Here is a 20,994-nt window from a genome sequence, read left to right on the forward strand (position 1 = left end):
GGGCATCCTACATTAGTGTGTCTCATGTGACTAAACAATGAAGCATTAATCTTTCACTGAAGGGAAAGGCGTTGCACTGATGGGTAAGGCTTAGGGACAGGATAGAAGTATTATTGAATCCACCACTTGCTAATAAGTAACAAAAAGTTTTGAAACTGAATTATTTCATTTTCCAGATTTATGAAATGTGTATGAATGTCATAATGTCATCTCATGCCCAGATAGCTTTATCACAGTGTCTCTGGGTTCCAAATGCACACATTCAAACCTCTTATCTCTCTCTCTCTCTCAGCCTCTCTTACCAGAATTTCAGAAATGTTGTCATATGACCTAGTATTTTTTTTTATGCCAACTCAAGAAGGCATTAGAGAAATATTTTCTTGCTGTCATCTACCCTTTCCATCTGTAAAAAGATAAAATAAAAAATAAAGATAACAACAGAAAAGTTAGGTTGGTAGTACAACACACTTCAGAGAAAAAAGGCAAGGAACATGTGGTAGAGTTGATGTAATATCCTTGTAAATATTTAGGGTAGGCCACTTGTGCATCTGGGCAACTCACACAGAGACAGTAGCACTAGATAATGGGAAGATATATTCAAAATTCTTTGGGGATATAAAATCATACCTTATTTACACTTCTAATAATGTTTATTCATATCTTCCCAGGCTTTAATCATGTGACCATGAAATCATTATGGCAAAATATACATCAGGAATTCAGATACCCAATCTATTCATGTAAATTAACTTAGGAAAAAAAGAAATAAAAATAAATCAACCTCTTAAAACCTTTGAATCATCCTGTTTTCTTTACATCTATTGCCAAATAAAAATCAAATGTCCTTACTTATACTACCGATAGTCACAGCTATTGTTTAAACTGGTGAATGTGAAAAATCTATGGAATTTGCCAGATAACTTTTTTCTTTTAGATAAATTATTGATATGAACTTAAGCATAACATTAATGTAGCTTTTTTATGATTGTTCTGCTAGAAAGTATGTTTCACTCCTTAATACTATAATAAAATGTGAGAACATAAGTAGGTTAAATACGTAAGCCTTTTCATCTTTTCCATTCTGTTCAAATAGAAGCATTTGCATAATACTAAGTAAAACTGAGTTTTCATCTTAAATCTTTTTTGTATTTGACTGTATTTCTTGCTTGAAAATTCAAAAGTGTTTGTAATGATGAAGTTGTTTTCTACTGAAAATAATTATTAACAGGCCAAAGTGGTATTCTGCATCATTTTTCTTTCAGTTGATTTTAAGAGTTACTAAAATGAAACAGTTTTGAAAAATCTCAATGTATTAATTCTAGAAATATTTATTTAAAAATATAGAGCTGACTTCCATCTTTGAAATATATTGTATCCACTTCCATGTGCAGGTCATCTTACCTGGGTTTTTTGTTTTGTTTTGTTTTTGTTGTTGTTAAAATGTTCAATTCAGGTTCTACATGGTCAGCTATTATGAGCGGAATCACAGAATAGCAGTTGGAGCTCGCCATGGTTCAGTGGCCCTGTACGACATCCGGACTGGAAAATGTCAGGTAAATAAATCATTGTGACTTCCTCTCCATAAAGTGTGGAAGTTATTGAAAGGAGTGAGAGACTAGCACTTCACCAGTTGACATGCTGAGCTGCTGGAACATTATGGATAATGCTAAAGGGATCAATAGTTTAATGAAGGACTCAAAGAATATAGAGCCCTACTGTCTTTATTCACTGGCATCGAAGGGCAGCCACAGATGGGTTCATAATAGAGCCCAGAGAAAGGTGGTTCTGCTCACCGACTACTTTGCAATAAATCTCTTCTTCTTTTAAACAGTTTTTTCTGATTCTCCTATTTTTGCTGTGGTTTTTTTTTTTTTTTTTTTTTGAGATTTTATTTATTTATTTGAGACAGAGCGCACAAGCAGGGGGGAGGGCAGAGAGAGAGAGAGAAGCAGGCTCCTTGCTGAGCAGGGAGCCCGACATGGGGCTCGATCCCATGACCCTGGGATCATGGCTTGAGCCCAAGGCAGGTGCTTAACTGACTGAGCCACCCAGGCACCCCTGCCATACATTTTCTGAAAAAAAGTTTGATGATACATTATGATTGATGACTAATCAAAAATTAATTTTCTAAGTAAAATGAGGGATTTGGCAATTCTAAGCATTCTAGCCAGAGTTCAAGAGAAGAAAATAATAGCATTTAGCTTGGCTGTATAAAAAAGAAGCTAATGAAATCATGTATTATTTTTATACTTTTATAACTCTTTTTTTTTTTAAAGATTCTTTTAAAATTTATTTGAGAGAGAAAGCCATGAGCAGGGTGAGAGGCAGAGGGAGAAGCAGGCTCTCTGCTGAGCAGGGAGCCCGACATGGGCCTCGATCTGAGCACCCTGGGTTCATGACCTGAGCTGAAGGCAGCTGCTCAACTCACTGAGCCACCTAGGCATCCCACTGTTATAACTCTTTTTATGTTTTTGTAACACTTTATTATTTATGAAGAACTGTTTTTGATCAAATTGACCACTTGATTCTCAAAATGTACCAGTTGGTTAGACAGGGCAAGTCTGGCCCCACTTCAGATATACGTGAATCAAAACTCCGAGACTTGAAATCTCTTTATCCCAGAGGTCATACTGTTAACAAATGGCAAAACCAGGGCTAAGCTCCCCTGTGATCATGGTGAATTTATGGTGTTCATTGATAAATAGTTCCAAGCCATAACTTCTTAGGTTTCATTACAGCATTTATCAATGCTGATCTATTCAACCATATTAGGAATTATGTTTTGACTGTATTAGATAAGTATATATTCAGTTGTATCAGAAAGAATATGAAGAAATCATAAGGGCATAGCTAAAATTTTAAACAGCCCCTTAAATATAATAAGCTGTTAATTCTCCAAAAGCTTCCCTGGCTGCTTTCTGTGAAAACAGTAGTTCTCAGAGCTAGTAACAGATTAGTAACAGATGTTGGGGGTAAAAATCTCAGGGGTCAGACAAGCTTAGGAAGTACTGTTGGAATATTAAACATGTTTCTTTACGCAGACCTACTCTCTCTCTAATGTGTAAATACACATTTCTTGTGAGTGCGTAGAGGATCACCATTTGCCTTACTTGTGTAAGTGTTGAATTTTGTTTCTGTGAATTTTTTTAAGACGTAACTCCTCCTCAGTGGCTGTATTTTTTTTTTTTTTTTTTTTTTTTTTTTTACTCTGAACTCTGACTTGGAACAGTGAAATCACTCTAAATACTTGTCTAAAAACTAAGATCCATGTTATTTATAAGATTCTCTCCTAAGAGAGACAGATTCTTCAGATAGCATTTCCAGAATCTATTTTAGTAAGACTGTTTTTAAAAATTGGAGTAAAGGTGATGGGCACTGAGGGGGGCACCTGACGGGATGAGCACTGGGTATTATGCTATATGTTGGCATATCGAACTCCAATAAAAATATATACAAAAAAATTGGAGTATATTATTACTAGCAGAATTGAGAGAAATAAATCACAAACATCTACAAGGTAAAGACATTAAAAAAAAAAACAGGGACTTTTTCAAGCTTCTTTAAAACTGAAATACAGGAATCAGAAGACTCTCTTATTGGACAAGACACAGTAAGCAATCCGAGTGAAGGAAGAAAAGCAGTTAAGGATTAAGGACCCATCCTGAACTATATGTTCTTGACAGTTTTCTTCCTCCTAAGTGTTCTCAATGAAGGTCTTGGGAACATGCAAAAAACATAATAATTTGAATTTTTTATTCTTTTTAATTAAATTATTGAGACACGGGGATCCCTGGGTGGCGCAGCGGTTTGGCGCCTGCCTTTGGCCCAGGGCGCGATCCTGGAGACCCGGGATCGAATCCCACATCGGGCTCCCGGTGCATGGAGCCTGCTTCTCCCTCTGCCTGTGTCTCTGCCTCTCTCTCTCTCTCTCTGTGACTATCATAAATAAATAAAAATTTAAAAAAAAAATAAAAAATAAATAAATTATTGAGACACTTAATCAAAGGCATTCATTCTTAACAGGAATTTGTAATGTCATTCATATTCCGCTTTACTTTCTGTACATCATTTTAGTACATTTAGGCATTTTAGTGCCCCATGTTTTTTTTCTACTTCAGCTTCTTGATTTTGATATCCCAAATTACCGTTATCGTTATGTGATTGAATAACTTTGACCTTCCAGCTCTATATGAAAGTAAAGGTTACCTTTTATTCTAATCATTCAGAACAAGAAAATGAAGCTAAATCTCTAAACTCAGTCTTAACTACTTTTGCCAGTTTCCAGTTATATTTAGTGACAATGACACTCCGGGGATTCTCTTAACTCTTTTTGGGGGGTCACTGTTGTAGTATTTGAAATAAGCAAGTCAGCAGCTGAAACAGAATACATAAGTATAATTGGCGTGTTCAGGAATGATGTCTTATTTTATGTGCTGCCGAAGTGAGCACAGAAATGATGTGTTACAGGTGAATCCAAGGACTAGGAATTTTGAACTGGGAATGCAGTCATACATTTCCTGAATCAGCTATTGGAATCAGTTAACAGAGAGAGTGTTTTCCTAGCATGAGCAAAGACCCAGAGACAGGACATAAAACATGTAGAGAGGATAATTAGTAAATTCACTGGACTCTAGGGGCTAGAGTTCGAATTAGGTGGAAAGATAACCACCATAAGAGAGAGCCACAGCTGATGGGAAAATATGCTGTGGCCTGTCCAGGATGCCAGAGGCTGAGAATATCCATGGTCCCAGGGGAAGCAGAGAACCCTTTACTGAAGGAGTAGAGGGAGGGCATGTAGATTCCCTGCTGTTGTTACCAGATTGGTTGATAAAGGATAGAATATAAATACTAATTCTCTTTCCCTTTTTGGCATTGGCTGCTGCTTTTAAAATTTTTTTAAATCCATTTTCTTTCTACTTGTTATTCCCAATCATAGTGGGGGATTATACAAAGCCACAGGATAAATACGCATATCTACCCAGAACATGAATTTTACTTGAGCATTTGCAAACTCTTAACCAGGTCTGCCTGCCGCTCGTTTCAGCAAATGAAGTTCTACTGGAACACAGCCATGCTCGTTGCTTTGAGGGCTGTGCGTGGTACTGTCGCACTATGATAGCGGAATTGCGTGTGGTGCTGTCACACTGATAAAGCAGGATTTAGCCATCACAGACAGTACATGGTCTGCAAAGGCAAAAATATTTACTATGTCCCTTTACAGAAAAAGTTTGCTGACCCATGGCTTACCTCACCGAGGAGGAAGAGTCAGCAAATTGAACTGCAAAGTCCCTTAAAACACTGCAGTGAGGGCGCCTGAGTGGCTGAGTTAGTTGATCTGCCTTCGGCTCAGGTCATGATCTCAGGGTTCTGGGATCGAGCCCCACATCGGGCTCCCTGCTCAGTGAGGAGTCTGCTTCTCCCTCTCCCTCTGCCCCTCCACCCTGCTTGTGCCATCTCTATGATGCACTCTCTTTCTGTCTCAAATAAAATCTTTAAACAAAAAACATTACAGCGTAATGTATCTGAGAAGACAAATTAGAAACTGTGCTTGCATCCCATCTCCACCGATTGTGGATTTCATAACCTTGGAGAAGTTTCTCAACCTGTCTGAGCTGGTTTCCCTACTGTAAATGGAGATAGAATTAATGCCAGTTCTTGCTTGTGAAGTAAATAAGATAATTGATGTGAAATTCTTAGCACAGTGCCTGCTGAACAGTCTTCAGTAAGCCCTGGTTGTTGTTACATTCAAACAAACTTGGAAAAACATCACATTGCAATTGAGTTACATTAATTTTAGAGAATGTGAAAGGTCACACTTGAGACACCAGGGTTTTTGTAGCCTCTGGGGCTAGTTCACGGTCCTCAGTGGGGAGCACTTTGGGGGACAAGTTAAGCAGGGCTGCCTTGGGCCATGTAGATTTCCTTCCTAAAGGCAGCTCTTGCCCGTGGTATTGGGCTGACTCTAATTATGGAAATCAGAACTTTGATGCAGCTCAGTAGTTAAAAATCCAGCTGTGCTTCTGACTTCTCTTTTACCCAGCAACTGCCAGCAATTTAAGAATATACCTAACTCACATTTTGCTTAATTAAAAAAAAGAAAGAAAGAAAGAAAAAGAAAAGTAACTCCCTGTGAAGTACTTAAATTTTGTTGGTAGGCAGTGTTCTTGATAAGCAGGCTAATTAAGTTCCATGAATCCTTATAGCTACAGGTTTGTGTGTGGTTCAATCAGCAATGAAAATCCTCCCTCTAGCAATATTTGCCTTTGGTTTGGCAGACTTGATATTATGTCTCACTGATTTTCCAATCTTTTTGAAACACATTCTTTGTAATAGATTAACTGCTAGCTCTGTGCATGATTCTCTTGGGCTCATGTTAGCTAGTTTTCCTCTTGAAGTTTGTACTGTGTCCCTTGGAGGTATCTGATCCACTTTGGTAAATCTGGATACTTACTTCCTTTTTCATAGTGCTCCAAAAAACACAGTGATGTATGACAAAAAGTGTAGCAGAAGTCTTGCCTAGGTCTTAAATTATTTAAAAGGACTTTATTATTGAAAATTTTAAGCAAGTTCCTTTAAAAATTTTTGTTTTAGTGCCTAGAACATGGTTGGACGCATAATACAATACATGTTGATCAAATAAAACACCTCTTTGGAGGTCTTTGGAGTAAAACGTATAATGAACATTATATAACATGGTAAATGAAAACAAAGTATTACCTTAATTATATCAAAAATATATGTGTAATTTTGGGCATAGCTATACTTTGATTTACCAGAAACACCTTGTCGAGTTGTTGTTTCTAAGGGATATCTTCTATCTTTTCAGAAACAGCATGGAGAACCTCTTTCTTATGAGTCATGAAAGGTACCTATATTTCTGTAGTGGACCATGACCAAGCCTGCCATAGGCCAGATAATGAAAGAAAAAATAGAAGCAAAGATTGATTGTATTCATAGTACTGTGACAACTGAAGTCTAGCTGTAATCCATTCTAGAACAGAAGGTAAATTCTGGAATGCTGATGTGTGACCCATCATCCGGCTTAATGCTATAAGAAGTAATGAGCCTGCTTGTTGAGTTCCTCTGGCCTTACTCTGGTCCTTACTCTATGTGGGATAGATGCATTGAACTTCAGATGTCACCTTATAATTATACCCCAACTATTCCCTCCGAGCAGGGGGTGCAAATCAGGTCTACAGCCTGGGCCCCGTCTAAACCCAGGGAAGAAGGCCACAGGGTGCTTCATCCACTTATTTTATCCTTATCTCCTGAACACTCTGCTCTTTTGCTAATTCATTGGTATTGAAGTGAAAACAACCATGAACTTTGTTCCACTTTTACCAGTCTTTATACCTTGATTTGTTTTATCATCGTCCAGCCTGGCTTCCCTTCATTCTTCCGCTGTGGTGTTAGGTACTGACATCTGCTAGGCTTCTAATTAACGAGAAAGCCTGAATAAGTGCAATAAAACGAATATGGAATATAAGGAAAATTGCTTCATTGTTTTCCTATCCAGCTCCCTTCCTTTCTTGTTCCCATTTGTCCTCAAGAGCAAAGTAATTTTGAAAACTAGACTTTAGCTTGTGGGGAGCATATATCTCTGCTTCATTCATTAGGCTTCCAGGTCTTGGGGCTTGGAGCATGTATAATTTGGGGAACTTCTATTGAAGAAAAAAAAAATCAGATGCCTGGGGGATTGTGTGTGTGTGTGTGTGTGTGTGTGTGTGTGTGTGTGTGTGTGTGTAGAGAGAGAGAGATACACGCACCCATGCACACATCTTCATGGTAAATCCATCTTTACTGGCTCCTTTTAAAAAATGCATTTCATAATCCTTTCTGTTGCTACCATTTTGCTCCTGTCCTTTCTCTTACTGTTGTACATATTGAACAAGTGGTCTGTATCCCCCCCTCTGCCCCACACATTCTAGCTTCCACTTTCACAGAGCAACTGAAATCCCACATACAGACATCACTAGAATTCTCTGGCCACACTACTAGCAAGGGGTCTTTCTTCTCAAATTTTGTCTTCTCTTAACTTCCATAGTTCTATCACTTGTTTTGATTTTTCATTTTACTGTAACCTTAGATGGTTTTCTTAATTTCTTGGGGTATCCTAATGTTAATTCTTAGTACTGTGCTGTCCAGAGCACAAGTTCCTTCACTCATCTGTTCTTTTTCCTGACTTTGACTAAGAATCCATACATTATAATTGATCCTGTTTATTCCTCTTAGCCAGTGAGACAAATCAGGCCTATAGCCCTGGGCTCAGCCTAAACTCCAGCCTTAAGGCTTTTATCTCCTAGACATTTACATTTCACTATCCTGTCATTATTTCAAATTCAATGATTTAGAAATCTAAGCTTACATTCTACCAGTGTCTTTTTCCTAACCTATCTTTTTCAGTTAATGGTGCAAAAATGACATCACAATTCTTTTTTTTTTTTTTTGATATCACAATTCTTACTCCTTGTCCTTTACCCATCTATACCCAGTCACAGTTCAGTCAACTTTCTTTAACAATGTACCTGAAATCTGCCTTGTCCTCTACTAACAACCTAAATTCGGCCCTGGACCTATGCTTCAGGGACTTTGAGATTCTTTGATCATCATACATAATCCTCTCCTCCTCTGAGCTCCATTTTATTCAATAATACTATCCTCTCTTGACCCTATCATGGTCCTCTCCCAGTGTACACATAGGAAGCATTCAGAAATATCTGTTGGATGATTTGTTGCAAACACAGTGAAAATTTCAAGAAAGGCCCCTTTCCAATTACATTCGTCTTTAGATTATATTGAAATGTCTGACTTCACTGAATATATACAGTTGCTATACTTGTAGGGGAAGCACTCCTGATTAACAAAAATGCTGAGGATAATCCACATTAAAATAATGAAAATTGGCCATTTATTTATTTATTTATTTATTTATTTATTTATTTATTTATTTATTATAGTCACAAAAAGAGAGAGAGAGGCAGAGACACAGGCAGAGGGAGAAGCAGGCTCCATGCACCGGGAACCCGATGTGGGATTCAATCCCGGGTCTCCAGGATCGCGCCCTGGGCCAAAGGCAGGTGCCAAACTGCTGCGCCACCCAGGGATCCCTTGGCCCTATTTTCATTAACAATTCTATTGAAACTTATTTTCCTTTGAATTAATTCTCCTTTGACCTTCGTTTGGTTACCTTACACCCACTGTCAGTTCTATGGCCCTCTCAAATTCTTCACTTGGACCCATGTATCTGGCTCAGATAAATTACGCTTATTTCTTTGATAGTATTTGCAACATACCATATTTGATATTAAAATTAATTACCAAGTTATATATTTTCTCTTACTTATTAGAAAAGGCAGTATTAGACCAGATTCCAGAACCCGAATGACTTGGTTTTGAATCCTTACTCAGCCCTTATTAGCCTTGTGGCCTGAGCAAGGACCTTAAATTCTTGATGCTTTAGTTTATTCATCTGTAAAACAGGCTCAATAACTCTCATAACATTATGTTGTAAAGATTAAAAGAATAAATATAAAGCAAATGTCAGCCTATAGTAAGGGTTGAAAACTCTTAGACATCATGGTGATTATTTAGGCACTGGTTAAATTAGACAAAATCAGTAAACCTCATTCTGTTCACTCTTGCTGTTATATGTTAACCTTCATACCAGGTAGATCTATCACAATTTCTTTCTTACGATTTTCTTTGCTGCTCTTATTTCCAGACTACTTGATTAATCTTATAAGTAGAATGCAGAGAATATCAAACCAAGTAATTAGCAGATTTCAAGATTATACATACTGATCTGTCCTCATCTAGTTATATTCTTTTTTTATCCTAATTTTTCATACTTTTAATCTGTTGTCCTACTGATATTTTTCCCTTCAATGATTTTTTTGAAATCATCACAAATGTTACATTTAGTGTTGCTACTATATTGGAATCTTTCTGTGTAAAGTAATATTCTCAGCTGCCAGCATGTCTGAGTTTTTGGCCCACCTGTTTGCATATATTTAGTCTTATATTAACCACCACTGGATTTTTTTAAAGAACTTTATTACTGGAACACCTGGGTGGCTCAGTGGTTTGAGCGTCTGCCTTCGGCTCAGGTCATGATTGTGGGGTCCCAGGATGAGTCTCGCATTGGGCTCCCCTCAGGGAGCCTGCTTCTCCCTCTGCCTGTGTCTCTGCCTCTCCCTGTGTCTCTCATGAATAAGTAAATAAAATCGTAAAAAAAGAAAAAACCACTTTATTACTATGTAATTTTCTACATCTGTTTTCTTCTCCTTTTTAAAATATAAAAGATTAAATCAATAACTCAATCCTTTTATTATTATTATTTTCAGTTTCCCTTGTATTAGGTAGCATAATTTTTTGTAGTTTCTCTTGATTTCAACTGGAATAGTTGTGAGTGTTCTCATTCTCCCTCATTTGCATATCATGTATTACTTATCCCTTCATTACTTATCTATTGAAATTCAGTCTAGTTTATTTATGAACTTTTTATGTAAATTAGAAGCCCTTTTTATGTTGCATAGGTAGGTGGCTACTTTTATTATCCAAAGAAAACTATAGTTAGCATCTTAAGGTTTGTTGTTACTTGATTTTTATTAGGTGTGGATTTGGTCTAAAATTTTTTATTCTGCTTCATCTCTGGATCTAGCAGCTATAGCCAGTGCCCAGTTCATTTTCTTCTTCTTGTCAACAGGAAGCTTCCTGTAACAGTTGTGTTGTTGTTACTGTTTTCTGACAGAAGTGTTTTGTCATCTTTGACAGTAATGATCTACTGATGCCTAGCCAGTCAGAATTGAGTAATTTGTGTGATTTCCATCCTCCCCATGAGAAGTCTAGATATAATGTTTGAATGATTAGCATTTACATGAGAGCAAGAGAAGAGGAAAATATGGAGCAGCTGGTGAAGGAGGAAGCCTACCTGCTTCTTTGGCATTCCATTTTTTCCCAAAATGAATTATATTGATTGCTTCCTTTGATTATAAATGTAATTCGTGCTCATTTTAAACATAACCTCAAATGGTAACAAAATATTTAAAGTGGAAAGTTAAAGTCCACCGTTACCTGTCCCTTAGAGTTTATGCCTATTTAGCTGTTTGTTGCAAATCCTTTGAGTCATGTTTCTGTAATATACAAATAATACTATCCCCTCCCTCTTCCTCAGTAGAATTGTCTTCTACAACATGTTTGTATTTTTACTAGCAATGTATTATCTCTTCCTGTGAGTCCATCTATCTCATTCAATAATGGCAAGTATGTGATGAATGCCTACCAGGAGCTGCAAATAAAACAGGCATGGATCTTGTCCTCAAAGAGCTTCTGTCCTAGTGAGAGGAGACAAACTAAACAAGGAAATGTCAGGTGGTGGTAGGAAAATACAGGGGAATGACTGGATAGCTGCTTTGAGCGCTCAGGGGTGAACACAGTGAGGGCATGGCACTTAACCTCAGACTGCGCCACCATCTAGAAGAAGGATGCTATAGGGAGCTGGTGGTACAAAGAGTACGGTTGGAATGGCCCTGAAAAGTTTGGGAAACAGGGCAGCCCCCGTGGCACAGTGGTTTGGCGCCGCCTGCAGCCTGGGGTGTGATCCTGGAGACCCGGGATCGAGTCCCACATCGGGTTCCCTGCATGGAGCCTGCTTCTCCCTCTGCCTGTGTCTCTGCCTCTCTCTCTCTGTGTCTATGAATAAATAAATAAAATCTTAAAAAAAAAAAAAAAAGAAAAGAAAAAGAAAAGTTTGGGAAACAGAAAAAAAGGTAAATGCAGGGGGCACTGATTTTGTGAGCAAGCAGAAGATAGGTTTGAGGTAGAGCTGGATAGGAAGGCAGTGGTCTGATCCAGAAGGCCAGGGTGGGGATCTCAGATTTTATTCAAGTGTGATGGGATGCCGTTAACGAATTTTCAGCAGGGAAATTATATGGTCTGGTTTTTCAACTTATTTTTTATTTGTTGGTCTTGGAAGGCTTTTGTTCTTTATTTCACAATGTTGGAATCCTAACAAACACACCACCATAAGAGTTAAAATCTTAATTGCGTATCATAGCTACACCTCCCAGTTGAAAACCATTAATCTAGCATGTTCCTTATAACACATAAGATACTTTATAAAACTATTTTTCTCTTGATGAAGTATTCAAATTGAATCCAGCTTTACCTTCTTACAAACAAGGCTGCAGTAAACATCTTAGAATGTATGTCTTTATATACCAGTGTTTTTTTTTTTTTCTCTGTAGGATAGAGTCTAAAAATCAGAATTAGTTTGACCCGTTTTTATTTTTAAAAAACTACTTGCTGCTGAACTGCGTCTAGGATTGTTGCAGTAGAGACAGAGAAAAGCGGACAGATGACGGAGAGCCAACAGGTCTTGATGATTGTTCAGATGTAGATGCAGTGTGTGGGACAGTTAAGGGGGAGGCGGTAGTGAGAGAGAGATTTCAGGGGTGATTCAGATGGATTTTGATGCCCTAACAACAGGGAGAAAAGCAGGCAAGGAGTAGGGATAAAGTTCAGGACTCCACAACCTTGTACATATTAAATGCGAAGGGCTATTTTAAACTGTTTGGAAGACTACATAGTATTCTGAAACACAGAAGTAGGACAGTTCATTAACCAGTCTTCTATCAATCAACACTGAAGACCCCCCACCCCCGCCACCTCTCACCATAATAAACAGTGTCACGTTGAATAGCCTGATTTTATGTAGCTTGTTATGGCTATCTGATTTGGGGGGTAAATTCCTGGTTGTACAGTGCTAGGTCAGAAGATTTGTGCATTTGATTGCCAGAATGCTCTGAGACCATTTCCCCACAGTTTGTTTCTTCAAACCGTCCCAAGCATTCCTGTGAATAACAGAATGACTCTTGAACTGCAATTATTCTCATAAAAAGTAAAACCCCACAGTTGGTCTATTTTGCCTCCTGTATTTGTCATCTTATGCAACAGACTTTTATTTATTTATTCAGGAGTAATCATTTTCTTTTTTTAAACATAGAAAAATAAAAATTAAAAAATTTTATGAAGGGTCTTCTCTGTTCCAGACATCATATTATATACAGGACATTAAAAAATAAATATGAACTGTTCCTACACTCAAGGAATTTATAATCGGGTATGAAAGACAAGACATAAACTGGTGGCTAAAATACTGTGATCATCCTTTGCCAGCACCACATTCTACAACACTATGAGAGAACACAGGAGACGCACTAGCCCAGACTTGCCTAGGAGTCCAGGGACTATGGTCTGGAAGGGTTCTCTAAGGGAAGACATCTGAACTGAGCCATCAGTAATTAAGAGTTAGGCAAAGAAGAAGGGCAAGGGACGTTATGCCAAGCAGAAGGTTTAACATCTGCAAAGGGCAGAGGAGCCAGAAAGCATAGGGGAAGAATCTTTACCCAAAACTAACAGCTGTTTTCCTGGGCATATGTGAATGGTTCATTTATAGCAGTTTTCAAATTAGCATAACATCTGGAATTGCACAAATCTTAGATGAAAAACAGTTATTCCAATAGATACATAGAGACACCTCTTATCTGTGACTTATTAAATTCTAAGTAACAAATTTTGTAAATAAAGTTACAGGGTGTTAGCAGAGTGTTAAACAACTGAATGCTGGCATTTTCCATAAATAATATTTTTAGGAAAAATACTACTGGCTTGGTAAGATATGAAAATGTTTTCAGGGATCCCTGGGTGGCGCAGCGGTTTGGCGCCTGCCTTTGGCCCAGGGCGCGATCCTGGAGACCCGGGATCGAATCCCACGTCGGGCTCCCAGTGCATGGAGCCTGCTTCTCCCTCTGCCTGTGTCTCTGCTTCTCTCTCTCTCACTGTGTGCCTATCATAAATAAATAAAAAAAAAAAATTTAAAAAAAAAAAAAAAAAAAAAAGAAAATGTTTTCAGCATGAGATTTAAATCACTCTAATAAACATAAACCAATTTAATTTTCTATAATAAATTTAATTCTGGCAAGCACTCTGAGGCTACTATATATCAAAAGAAAGCTAATATTCAAGATTCAACAGAAATGTCAGCAAACACACCTATATTAATAGAAGTTTGGAAAACAATGTGTTCTTCTCTCTAAAAATAACAAAGGTTTTACTTGTAGTTAGAAGGAGCAATGGACCTTAGGGATCTGGTGGACAGTAAGATTGATGTTTCTTTAAGGCAGAGTTTTGAAGCTTCAGGCACAGTTTTCACTGAGCAGAAGTCTATAACGCTTATACATCAAGGGCACTTATGTGGTGATTGCAAAAATTGCAGTGAGAATTGACTACAGTACTTAGTCAGACTGTGACATTTTAGGTATTTTCCTCCTGCTCTTTTCAGCAGCTGGTTTTATGGCAGGTGCTTCCTATGACATTCTGGAGCACCAACCAGAAATATGGCATCGGGGGTGATAATAAGATGAATGGTTGGGGAAGACAATGGCTTCCTGACACTGTGTTGAAGAATTACCTAACAAGCTTCCTGCTTTGAAAGTGAAATGCTTTTTAGAAAGGAATTTCTAGGAAGAGAAACAGATATCTAGAACAGTGCTTGAAATCAGACCATCATTTATTCTGAAAGTTTAAACATTTTTAAAGAATATTTTGAACTGACTGCGTATTTTTCTGTTGTTTATCTACTCTGTCACTCATTGCATATTTCTTGCATTTGTGTTTTACTTTGTAATGGTGGTAGTCAAGATTTTTTCACCAATAAAGAAAATTAAAATATTTGGCAATATCTGTAATTGGAAATACATGAGTCAGAGGACTCTACTGTTTACAGACCCATCAGTTACTACAAGCATTTCAACATCCTTGCCAAAAGCATTAGGTAGACTAAAATTTATTTTGATTTTCAAAATTCACATTTTATATACATTTCTAAATGCTATTCAGTTTCCTTCCTAGCCATTCTCTTTTTCCTCTCTACACGTTAAAAATAAATGAAAGTACATGTGTATATGTATGAGTGTGTTCATATATTTAGAAATCCCATGTATATTAGTCTATAAAATTAGAAAATGTTAGGAGAGTCACGGTATATTGAATTTTTTCTGGATTCACTGCCTTGTAGTCTTTATATCCACTCTTGATATAAAAGGTATTTCGAATCAGGGCTGGCATGTAGTAGTCATTCAATAAATGTGATTCATAAGTACTCTAAAACACATATAATGAGGACGTGAGTCTATAGCTCATGATAGGTTTTAAAGAGATGTTGATGATTTAAATGAGTTTGCTGTCAAAATTTGGTAACTCCTATCCTAAATAGAACTCCTCATAGAGTTCACATCTGGTGGAGGAAGAGGTGGAAGGAGGCATCATAAAAGCACCTGGATCTGGTACAGTCAGCCCCAGAAATTGCTCAGTTACTCAAAAATGTTGCTCAAGTGTGGCATCATGTAAGATGATATGTATCTTAAACATTTTATTTTAATTTAAAGCCTATCAAAATAATTTTATTTTTCATCTTTTGATGTGAGACCAGGGCCTTTCTTTGTATAATTGGTCCATTGATTATAGTTGTAGAACATTTTTCTTCCTAAACTGCACCATCTTCTGTTTAAGTGCATTGGGAAATTAAAGATACATACAAAGCAGGCTCAGAGTATAATCCTCGATATTTACATTTTGCCCAGTCTTGTACACTTGTCTCACACCTAATTCCACGTGTGTGTGTATATATATATATGTCTTTCTGAAGCCATCTTCCTGCTCTTATTTAATAATTTCATTTGATATTTAATTCAAGTACATATTCACATTGACAAACACAGCCATCATGGCTTTGGTTAACTCTGTCTAGGTCAGAGTGCTTACCTGGTAGGGGCAGTAATGAGTGGGCCTGTTAGCCACTGGCATTCCTCAGGTGGTGGGCATCAGCCAGGATGCCTTACAGAGGGAGTAGAGAGCATTGGTTAACACCCAGTGTCAGTAAAATCAAAGTCTGCTAAGAGAGATTGTGTTGCATGGTGCCCAGAAGTATTTATGTGACACTATGAAATACAGAAGAGAATGACCACTTATGTGGGCTAGGTATTTGCAATCCAGCAGGGGTGACAAAGATGAAACAAGTGAGTGCCATAAAGTGTTTCGGTGCCACAACGGAGCGTGACAGCCACAAGGTAGGAAAGGGTGAATCCTGTGGAGGTAAGAGACAAGAACAGGAAAAGGTTCATAAAGAGGGTTATATTTGAGCTGAGTCTCATCAGAGAGAGGATGAAACATCCACAAAGGCATAGAGGCATCACTTAGCTTATAGTGCATTCCAGAAACTGTTACAGTTTGGCTCTGCTGGGAGCAGAGGTTGCAAAGGAGTGTGGAAGTGAGAAGAGAAGAGAGAGAAAGCCAGTGGTTAGGAGGGGCAAGATCATGGTAGGCCTTTCCTAGATGGATTGTTTCATAGTCTGTCTCATAGGTCAGCAGAGACAAACTCAGACACCATGGATGAAGCAGGTGGCATGAATGAATTAACAGAACAAGGTATACCCTCTTGGTTTATCTGTCATTTTTCCATTTTTTGGTAACACCTTCCAAGAAATGTTTATCTTTTTAACACTGCTCTCTAAAAACCAGCAGCTTAAGCCTTTAGTAAAATGCAGCATGCTACTGTCCTTGAGTGTCAGGGATGGAACTAGGAAGCCTGCGGGGTTTGTGTCCAATTGGAGAGGCAGGGATGGACCTGGGGAGTCCAGGGGGTTGTGGCCGACTGGAGCGGCAGGGATGGAACTGGGGAGCCCAGGGGGCTGTGGCCAACTGGACAGCATGCACTCCTTGTAGTGGGGTCAGCACAGCTCAGATCCTGCCAAGCCAATGCCACATGGAACTACAGATCTGGTGTTGCCTAATCTGACTTTTCAAGATTGCTGAAAATCTGGGTTTTTGTTTTTAAGCTTCCTAGTCTTTCAGTGCTAGTGATGGATTTAAAAGTTTTTAGAGTGCATAAATCAGTACTATGCTGAATGTGTAGTGGTACATTCAGAGACCATTTGAGGAGTCTTAAGCAGGGAAGCAACAGGATCAGATCTTCCATTTTAGAAGGTCAGGGCTACAGAGGATGAATTGAGGAAAGTTGCTCTGTGAGGCTTTGGTGATGGTGGTCCAGACAACAGTTGATGTGGCTCAGAAGGAATCTGTGATGGCTGAGTGAAGAAAAGAGGTAGAAAGCATAATAGAGAACAAGTAGACTCTGATAAGCCTCAAAATTTAGTATCTCAGATGTATATACTAAATTAAAATGTAAAGTGATGCCATAATGAAAAAGTAAAAACAATATTTTATGAAAAAAAATTGAGGAGCGGGGACGGGCTATGTATAAATCAGTAGAGAAGTTAGTCACATAAAAAAAAAGATTTAGGGGGCATCTAGCTGGCTTAGTTGGTGGAGTGTACAGCTCTTGCTCTTGGAGTTATGGGTTCACGTCTCACTTTGGGTGTGGAGATTACTTTAAAATCTTAAAGAACAAACGATTTAGGTTAGGCATAGAGAGGAATTTTGAAAAGAATTGTGAAATCAATGGAAAGATTTAATAGGATATTTCACCTACAAAGTAATAGAGGCTACAAAAGAGTCTTAAGTTGAAGAAATTTATTTTGTATAGCAAGACATCCAGAGGTAGCTGGTAAAGTGAGTGACTCAGTGGTATGGTTGGGGAGCCGTCTGTCCATCTCTCTGTTTTGCTGCCTTTAGTAGTTGGTCTCAGGCTGGACCACCATGACAAGGTATAGCCTCTGATGTACAGGATCCATCCAGAGACAGGAAGGAGAAGTTTTTTTTTGTTTTTTTTTTTTTTTTTTTTTTTTTATTATTTATGATAGTCACACACACACAGAGAGAGAGGCAGAGATACAGGCAGAGGGAGAAGCAGGCTCCATGCACCGGGAGCCTGATGTGGGATTCGATCCCGGGTCTCCAGGATCGCGCCCTGGGCCAAAGGCAGGCGCCAAACCGCTGCGCCACCCAGGGATCCCGGAAGGAGAAGTTTTTAAAGCAAATACACCATCTGAGAAAGCTTTGTTCTCAGTGTCTCAATTGACCAGAATTACATCACATTTTGCAACCTATTGTTGGCAAAAAGAATGGAATAATCACGAGTGACTAATTGAAATTCGTCCCTGAGAATAGCAAAAGCTGTCCTCTTCCCTGAGCACCTGTAAAATGGGAGTAATTTTAGGTCTTCTTGAAGATTAGTTGAGCTAACATATATAAAATATTTACTGTCATGACTATTACATTTTAAGTGTTCAGTAAATGGTAGTAGGTTGATTGATAGTCATCTTTAAAGTTTTGAGTTTCTGAACTTGAAAGAGACTTTAGTCTTGGTTTAAGAATAGAACTCTTGAGTCACCTGGCTGGCTCAGTCAGTAGAGCATGTGACTCTTCTTGATCTTGGGGTCATGAGTTTGAGCCCTATGTTGGACATAGAGTTTACTTAAAAAAATAAATAAATAAAATTTTGAAAAAAAAATTAAGGAGTAAAACTCTTAAAGGAAACATTTTAAAACTAAGTAGACTAATATAAAATTACTCAAAGAATCAACTTGTCCTTTTATACCTGTAGGAATAGTGAGCTGGGATGGAATAGTACAGGATAAGCCTCAAGAGGTCTGGTTCTGTTCTGTCCTGTCTGAAGCCAAGAGCCTTTCCCTTCATTGCACCAGAAGGAGAGGGTCACCCTAGATTACCTCACTCTGTCCCTCTTCAGTCCCACCTCAGCTGACAGGGGCGCCTGCTTCAGACTGCTGCTGAGCAGCCACACTGGAAGACAGAGTAGGTGCTCAGAAATGATTCGCATTCATTCCTTTGAATGTTTAACTACTTAGGTAATTTTCCATTCCCTAACATAACATCTTAATGTGGAAAATTCCTTAATCTATTGAAAGGTGTTGAAACATAGTTTACTTTCAAAGGAATGTCAGGAGCAAGAAGACATCCATATAATGCCCACCACACCAACTAGAAGCTGCTTTCTCATATATACCGAGAGTGGCCCTTTGTAACAGAAGAAAGCCAGCTCCCATAAGCCTCCTGCATTTCTCTGGGCGAACATCCCAGCATATGGCATTGTTACTGTGTTGCTGTAATTTATGTAAATGCGTTGTCAGAGATGAATTAAAACGTACAGTTGTAAATCTACAAGGACACAGCTGTAACTCACACAGATTTATCACTTGTAGATACATATATCAAGCCTCTGGAATTACTGCCTCTACGGTAGACAGAGGTTAAAGAAGAAGGTAACAACTTACATGCTATTATACATATACAGCAGTTTGTCATTCATCAGTAGTGGGTGGAATACGAAATACAGCAGGTGGACCGTCCTTCACCCAACACAGTCTAATCGGCAAATTTCAGCAAAAATGCTGAAAGAAGGGTCACCAGATGAGGAGTCAGAAAACTTAGTCTTACCTCCAGTTACTAACTCTGTCACTGAACTTCTCCAAGCATAAGTTTACTAGGTTGCAGACTGGATTTTCCAAAACCTGTTAATACCACCCTCGGCACACACTGCGTGGTTTTTGTGAGGTAGCCATGCATTCATTCATTTGTTGAACAAATATTTATTGAGTGCCTACTGTATGTCAGGCACACATTATTTTTTCAGGCTGAAAGAAATAATTGAGGCTAATAACATCCATATTTTTGCTAGAAAGCAAAGTGAGGCCAAAAAGATGAGGTACTTTACAGTGTGTGTGAAAGGATTTTTGAAAATTGTGAAGTGCATACAAGGGGAAATAATTTTGATTGTAATACAAAGCCAACATTTCCTTTATATGACGGTGTATGTGCTTAGTCCTGGTGCTTCCACTTGCCTAGGACTAGGAGTTCCTTCCTCTCCTATAACTTCACCGGGTGCTGCCACTTAGCATTGTTCTTTCTAAGCCAGGTGACCTGTCAGAATAATGTGGGAAATTTCAGAATGGAATTTTAGTACCTCAGACCTCTGAACAAGAATCTCTGAGTCCGAGACCCAGATATTTACATTTTCATAGGGCGCTGCCAGGTAATTCTAAGGTGGCCGGGAGTTGAGAAACTCTGGGTTTACTGAATAAAATGGCAGATAATAAGAAGCACAAATAATGTGTGAATTTATATTGAAGTTCCCATGCTCTGTAAAATCAAGTCATTTAGGGATCCCTGGGTGGCGCAGCAGTTTGGCGCCTGCCTTTGGCCTAGGGCGCGATCCTGGAGACCCGGGATCGAATCCCACATCGGGCTCCCGGTGCATGGAGCCTGCTTCTCCCTCTGCCTATGTCTCTGCCTCTCTCTCTCTCTGTGACTATCATAAATAAATAAATAAAATTTTTAAAAAAATCAAGTCATTTAAAAATAAAGAAGAAAAAAAAAATAAAGAAGAATAGCTTGCATTAGATCTAGAATCCTATAGACCAAAATGGAACTTTAGGATGGCTTTAGTGGAATTTGATTTAGGTGGGGACGTATCACCATTGAGAAGGCAATGTAGCAATATTGAAGAAAGGTTTAGAGGAGAAAAATCCGTCACAGTCCCTCCACCTGCACCCCGTGTGCATGCGCACGCACACACGCGCACACACGTACACACACGCCACACAGATTTTATGTTTATATGCTGCTATTTCATGGGTATAGCTACTTGTAGGTTTTTGTAGTCAGGGCCTACATATCCCTACATTTGCTTTGAAATATTACATAAAATCATAACATTTTATGAGATTTTAGTTACTTCTTTCTGTGCAGAAATTTCTCTTACTGTCCTGAGCTGAGACCAGAATTCTCAATTTTCATATTGCATTTGAGAATTCTACCATTGGGTTAGGCCAGCCCACCCTGACAGAGCATTAAGCAGCTATTGTTGGGTGCATGTATAGCCTCCTTTTCTCTCCAGAGTCTCCTTTCTGATGATTTTCTGTTCTTCAAATTTCAACCAGAGGGAGCCTTACCAGATAAAATCACTAAGTGAAAATGTGCTTACAGAAGTCACCAATATCTTGTTAACTCCTTAGAGCT

The 20,994-nt window shown here is 38.4% G+C and overlaps 1 protein-coding gene across 5 annotated transcripts in view; it reads left to right on the plus strand.

Moving 5' to 3' along the window:
* WDR7 (WD repeat domain 7) overlaps positions 1 to 20,994 on the plus strand; it is a 358,780-nt gene that overhangs the window by 288,315 nt on the left and 49,471 nt on the right. For all 5 annotated transcript variants that reach the window (XM_041739719.1, XM_041739720.1, XM_041739721.1 and 2 more), the window contains one exon: positions 1,454 to 1,553. In XM_041739719.1, the coding sequence (XP_041595653.1) occupies positions 1,454 to 1,553 (100 nt within the window). The remainder of the gene's footprint in view (positions 1 to 1,453; positions 1,554 to 20,994) is intronic.

Source organism: Vulpes lagopus, chromosome 24 (genome assembly GCF_018345385.1).
Source record: "Vulpes lagopus strain Blue_001 chromosome 24, ASM1834538v1, whole genome shotgun sequence".
NCBI classification, from domain to species: Eukaryota; Metazoa; Chordata; class Mammalia; order Carnivora; family Canidae; genus Vulpes; species Vulpes lagopus.